The following is a 6957-nucleotide window of genomic DNA, read 5'->3' on the forward strand; positions in this document are numbered from 1 at the left end:
CAGCAGAAGGGAGCTCTCATGGATCTTTAAGAGCTGTGAAATCCAGCCTTCTGTGCCCTTCACCCTGAGCATTCACCCTCCCTGATGCAGCTACAGCCACTGTGCCCTGGCTGATCTTAAGTGTCATAATGGCAGATAAAGAAGAGAGAATTTATTGCCTAGGACTCAAAGCATATAGGGTTTTATAGATCAATAAGAACATCCTGAGTTGTGCCCAGAGGCAAAAAGGAAACCAGCACTGACTTCAAAGACCTTGTGTAATATATTCCTCATGGCCAATACTACAGATTAAGCACCCAGCAATGTTCTACACAAGTCACTTGAATAAGACTGAAATAGGACAGACTATGCATTGTATTAGTCTTTTCTTTTTTGGAGGTTACAAAGACACCAGTAACTCAGAGCCTTCACCTCATCACAATTATCTAAACAAAGACAGCAAAAATTGCTTTAAGTCCAGGAAACATCAGCTGAGCGTTAAGAAGCACCTCCAAGTTCCCATACTTTTTTCCTGGAAGAAGATTATATACCTTATGTCAAAGAACACAACTATCAAGGAAACTTCTGACTTTCCCAAGTCCTGTGTAACATGGGAAAATCTTTCTAACTGAGAAGAGGTCCCCTGGCTGGTACCCACAGGTACTGCTGAAACTGGAAAATGGATTCCATGTTTTTAGTTATATTGGGTCAGTTAAGCACAGAGACTGTCCTACAGAGAAGGTGAGATATGGGAAGTGCTGTGAACATGAGAAAAAATGAAGTAGGATGTGAATATATGCGTAGCAGATCTTTGGTTAGCTGCTGCTGAAGATAAATAACGATTGAATATTAATGGTTCTGTAATGTAATTCTTTGACAATTTGTATAAGGAATCCTTCATTTTCTACTTAATTTAGAGGGAAGGTAACATTTATGCCTTCATTTTTGTGGCTAAATAAGATGTTCCATGAGACCAGAGCGTTGCTGGGGGTTAGCACAGATCCCACTCCTCCTCACACTGCCCTGCTGAAGGATCTCTGCCTTGCAACATTCTTGTTATTCCAGAACTGGGTTGGGCTAGTCTTAATAGATGCAGGCAATCGACTCACTTCCCCACACACAGCTCCACCAGTAAAACTCACTTCACCATGCAACACTCCTCTTTTCCTTGTGCCTTCTAAGCAGAGGCTATCAATTTGGTTCTGACTAGATCTGTCCTTACTCCTGATGAAAGCCATGGTAACTTTCACAGTGACACGAGAGGAACGTGGTGCTGATGCAGATGAATGTTTGCTTGTGACTAGGATGAAACAAACATGTCTCTGAATTTCTGGGATTTTGACCCTGGCAGTACAGGTAATTGATCCGTGTCTCAGTTCTGCTTTCATTACAGCTAATAAATACAGGATGATTCCATAGATAGCAGTGAGATTAGTGGCTAATCTTTACATGATGTCAACTCTTGCACAGTTGAGTTGTGCCCTTTGCAAAGAAAAAAGTTTCTATTTATCTAGAACACTACAGCTTTCAGCGTTGATCACAGTTGTTTTATTTATAATGAAAGTCTATAGAGCATTTACCGCTGATGCAAACAAGCAAACAAACACTGGTCTACTGACAGCATCTCAGCTTACACCAGTGTTTGGATTTGGGCCATGAAATTTGATGGAAAATGAAGTAAGTGTGTGACACAGTAAAATCATATGTCAAAATAAGGACTCTTCTTTCCTCTTTGTTTTCCTTTTTTACATGAAATAATACATTTAAAATACAACAATGCTCTGGGCAATGTACAAAATGAAAAAAAGACGAGTTTGGTGAATGAGCATAGCACGAGGCTATGAATATGGATATGTTTGTACTAGAGCCTAGAGGAGAGGCTTTTTATGCGTGGTGATACAGAACTACATACTTGCAACTGTGCACACCAGGGAAAGAATATTCCCCTAAAACAAGGAGTTTCTCTAGCTGTGCTCCTTGTTGATCAAAGCTGCATAATTTAAAGCATCTTGAGGCAACTTTAAATTATTCACAGTGCATCTTTTTTTTGTGAGTGATCTCGGTATACAGCAGGCAGCTTTTGGGTTACCAGCAGTTTCCTGTAACTTCTGTAAACTTTGGCATCCTTACAGAACTGGTGAGTTTTCTGAAAGGCACTTTGGAAAAGAGGGGAAGTCGCTTTGCACGACAGTAGCCTAAGGGACCCATTCTGCCACTTCGTGTTAGTCACATCGCATAGCGATGCTGAGCATGCAGGGCGACGGGGAACGGCGGGGCAGAGACCCGTCCCAGACCCAGAGCTGCCGTGCGGTTCGCGACAGCTTCCCGATACCCTCAAAAGCCCCAAGCAGGAATCCTGCAATTAGCGCATCTAACTCCTCCTTTACTGCAAGCCTCTCTCCCATTGGTAAAAGGTCTTCCAGGCTCATGCGGGGATCCCACCCCTTTTGTGGGTTTTCATTCTGAAGCTATCCACAACTTTACACCTGAATGAATGCCAAGCCTCTCTGAATATATAAAGGAAACCTTGAAGAGCAATTTCAGAGTTACCGAGAACAAGCAGAAGAAAAACATTTCATCCGGCTCCGTCAGACAGAGACCGACAGAACCATGCTTCTCCCCGCCATTCACTTCTACGGCTTACTCCTAGCTTGCATCTTCACGAGAAGCTACTCGGCTTTCAAGAACGATGCCACTGAGATACTTTATTCCCACGTCGTTAAACCTGCCCCTGCGAGCCCGAGCAGCAACAGCACGCTGAATCAAGCCAGGAACGGAGGAAGGCACTACACCGGCACGGGCTCCGACCGTAACAGTGAGTATCCATCCCACCTGCGGCTCCACCACCGCGGCCTTTGGTCCCCAGCCCCGGAGACCCCCCAGCGCAGCGCCCCGGGGATGGGGCCGAGGGAAGATGCTGCTGCCGATGGCACTGCTCCTTCTCGCCCCCGAGCATGCCGGCCCCTGCAAGTCCTGTAGGACCGGCTCTCTCGGGCAGGTTGCTTCCTGAGGGAAGTTCAGCCAGGTTTGGTGGGTTATCCGGCAGGGAAGAGAGAGAGATAAAGGGAGAGGAGCGGGAGGCACTTCCAAAGCGCTCGCTTTCTAAACTCGCCCTCCTGCTGCGGGCAGGGGAGGTGTCTGGGCTACTTCTCAAATGCAATAAAAGACTCTGAATTTTGTTCCCGCCGTTTAGTTTTACTTCCTGCTGTAGCACTCACTGCTTAACACCTCCAGCAAAAGTAAACAAATCAGCTCATCATTTACCTGTGAGCTCTGCTTTAACTTGCCTTTTTGTATCTGGCCTTTTCCCGGTGAGTTTTATGACTGTATGTTAGAAACACGGGGATCTGGAAACATTCTGCTTTTTGTTCCCTTCCTTGCCCGCCTCAAAATGAAACAAATCCAAGCTCACACACACACACACACACACACCCCAACCCACCCACAACGATTTGATTAAAAATAGCGTCATCCCTGGAAAGTGATGGTAAAAAGTGACACGGATACCTTTCAGCTAAGCCAGGTGTGTCAGCTTCTATGAATGCTAAGGGTTTAAGTGCACAGGAAACATCTCATCATTATGAGATTACTGGAGCAGCCCAGTAGGCATTCGCTGTCAGTGAGCTGTCACTAGAGAAAAGCTGAGCCAGGAGAGACATAAAGAAAAGGAGAGACAAATTCAGATCTCTTACGGGCTGCTTCCAGGTACATTCCTGAGCGCAGCTGCAGGAAGGCAAGCGTGAATTTCTTCTGTGAGTCAGACAGGAGAGCACTGCTGCGAATGGCCCCTCAGCTCAGCCCGCAGTCTGCAGTCCCCACTGTCTGCCCATCCTGAGACACGGGCCAGGGTGAAGTAAACTCATAACCTCAGCTCTGTGTCTCAGTTCAGAACCTGCTTAAAAAATCCAAGTAGAAACAGAGGCAGCCTGTAGCAGTGATATGTAGATGTACCTTCAAAGCGTTTTGTGATTCACTCTGAAATGTTTCTAGTAATTACTCCCATTTTAAAGGCGTTAGTTAATTGCATTGTGTGTAGAATCTGTGCCGTAATTGTCCTTCAGAAAGAGGGAGAGCGTAGCCAGTAAAAATTGCTTATTACAATTAAGCGCGCTGTGGGCGTTTATTTCAAAGTGTAATTACTGAAATAAACAGTTGTGTTTATTGCAGGGCGCAGAGCTGCACATACAGACAGGTACAAACTTGCCTGTATTAGAAGCTCTGCATTTTGCTTCTCTGTCGATTGCCTGAGAGAATTTGCAGGATCCTCTATGTTACCTATAATAAAAAGACTACTCCAAATAGAAAGATGGTGTTGCCCTGAGGGCAAATTGCTGCTGCAATTGCAATCTGAAATTGCTGCTGCTAACCATTCAAACTGTATGCAAAACACTATTCCCTGCTTAAACTGTATGCAGTCTGGTAACTTCAGCTGTTGTCATTTTACTGTATCTGTGTTCAGAGCAGCAGTGCACATGAGAAGCTCAGCCTGCTGACTGTGGAAGAAACACTATTTAAAATTAATTTAAAAGCACATAAACAGTTTCCAAAGCACCGTTTCCCACTCGCTAATGATACAACATAATTGTTGTAAACATCACAGAGCAAGTTCCCTAGACTGAGAACAAGCAGGAAACATTTCTTCCCTTGGGGCATTTTTTCTCTTCCAAAAGGTATGTCCCTGAGAAGAAGAACAGAGAACAAAATTGCCTCTTCTACCACAACTGCTGAAGTGCATATCATTACCATTTCTTTATACTGTGGTAATAACCAGAGATACCATCAGCGCTCAAGGCCCTCGTGCTGGGGGTCACAACACTAAAAAGACATCCTAGCCTACTTTAACTACTGCAAAACATAGCTTGTTAGGGGGAAAATGACTGGTTAAGGAAATCTTTGTGTTCTGAATCTCATTATTTATTATTGTGTGCATTCTGCAGATCGTGTTCAAGTTGGCTGCCGGGAACTGCGATCCACCAAGTACATTTCAGATGGCCAGTGCACCAGCATCAACCCCCTAAAGGAGCTGGTGTGTGCTGGTGAATGTCTCCCTTTGCCACTTCTGCCCAACTGGATTGGAGGAGGTTATGGAACCAAGTACTGGAGCAGACGGAGCTCGCAAGAGTGGAGATGTGTCAATGACAAAACTCGCACCCAGAGGATCCAGCTGCAGTGCCAGGATGGAAGTATAAGAACCTACAAAATAACTGTGGTCACGGCCTGCAAGTGCAAGCGATACACCAGGCAGCACAATGAGTCCAGCCACAACTTTGAGGGGACCTCTCAAGCAAAGCCTGTCCAGCATCACAAAGAGAGAAAAAGAGCCAGTAAATCCAGCAAACATAGTACAAGTTAAAAATCAGATGTTCTCTCCTATTCTGCTCATCCTGCCAAAACTGAACTCACCTGTAACCATTTGCTTTACAGTCCTGACTGCTAAAAGACAAGTCTGCCATTGCTTTGTTCTCAGATGATACTGCACGCTATTTGTTTTGACCAAAATCAAAAGGGGCATTCTCAGCATATGGACCTTTTTGGGTGACTTTCCAAAAGCTCAAGATGGGCAGCAACACAAGTCTTCTAAACCCTCACTTCAAAGTTTTATGGTCCCTCCATCCATGGAGGCAAAGAAAAGTTGCCATGAATATTCATGGAAGTCTGTTTTGTAAAACGATGCTTTGTTGTGTGTCTTCATGAGAACGGTTTATCATCACGCCTATTGCCTTCTCTGTCATGTTTTATGAACTTCTGACAACAGCTTACAAATGCAACACCAAGTATCCGCTTTCAGATTCATTCTAAAACAGGAATGCCTTGCATGCTGATCTTTCTGCTGTCTCAGTATACCAAAAATGAAAATTTGCATGGCAGCAATCAAAAAGTAAAGCTGAACAAACTATTTATTTGTTGTTGTAATTATTTAATGAGCTTTTGTATGTGTTATTTCCCTCCAAAATGGTCTTATGTTTATAGCTTTTCTCACGTATCAAAGTATTCTGCTATGATTTGTGGCTGGATTAGAACACGCATTTTGTAGATAATGTAAAATAGACGTCCTAGCATTCTTGGTATATATATTTTCAGTTTGAACATTAATAGACTTAGGTGTTATTCTGAACTCCCAGTTTGAAAATTGCTTTTTTCATTCTCCACTTTGTATTATTTTTGTTTAAAAGTGTGCAATCGAAAGACAGATAGGACTTCCTATCAAATTCGTTTCTTATTTTTCCTTTTGTACAAAAATAAACACCGCTAAGAAACTGCATTGTCTGTCTCTATGTACAAAAATACACACATTTTAATCAGCCTCAACACTTAACCTGTATAAGTGGGAGAACAATCATTATCTGGTCTAAACTGCCTATCCATGAGATTTAACATAAAACAATATTTCTGTGGATTCTTTCAAGATGTACAAATCTTTTATGATGCCTTAACAGATGGTGCCTATTAACAGTCCAAGCTAGGTTCATATGAACCAATTCTTAAGTTGTATATTGAAGAAGTGTGTATTTGGGAAGTTTTACAGGCTAGTAAAACATCACTGTTTTCCTTACAATAAAGATGATGATCAGTTCAAACACAAATGGTAAAAATAACAATCTGCTTAATCTTTCCAATAGAGCATATATAGCCCTGAGCATTATCTACAGATTATTGCAGGACATATTTGGAAATTGAAACAATCCACCTCCCAGCACAAAGTCCACGAATCATGTGCTTATCTTTCAAACTATATTGAGATAATATGGATAAGATTTCACCAAGGGATGGAGCTGTTCATAAATTATTAACTTTTATACCCTATTTGCACCCAAAGATAAGACAAGAACAGTGGAACGGATATGTAATGTAATGTAATCTTGCCTAATAAGGTGTCACACAAGCTCTCTTAAACCTCCTCTTTTTCTCATTGCATCTTGCATTTTAATTTCAAAAGATTCATTATGAAGTTCTCAGCTGAGATCCTCCTTGGTTGTG

The 6957-nt window shown here is 42.8% G+C and overlaps 1 protein-coding gene across 1 annotated transcript; it reads left to right on the top strand.

The window, feature by feature from the left end:
- Positions 1-2521: 2521 nt before the first annotated feature.
- SOSTDC1 (sclerostin domain containing 1) lies at positions 2522-6241 on the top strand. Its single transcript, XM_015853889.3, has 2 exons — positions 2522-2794; positions 4917-6241. Exons 1-2 carry the CDS (start codon positions 2590-2592, stop codon positions 5330-5332), a joined length of 621 nt encoding a protein of 206 aa, XP_015709375.1. The 5' UTR covers positions 2522-2589; the 3' UTR covers positions 5333-6241.
- Positions 6242-6957: the final 716 nt, after the last annotated feature.

Source organism: Coturnix japonica, chromosome 2 (genome assembly GCF_054131305.1).
Source record: "Coturnix japonica strain WE chromosome 2, WE-NBRP24, whole genome shotgun sequence".
NCBI lineage: Eukaryota > Metazoa > Chordata > Aves > Galliformes > Phasianidae > Coturnix > Coturnix japonica.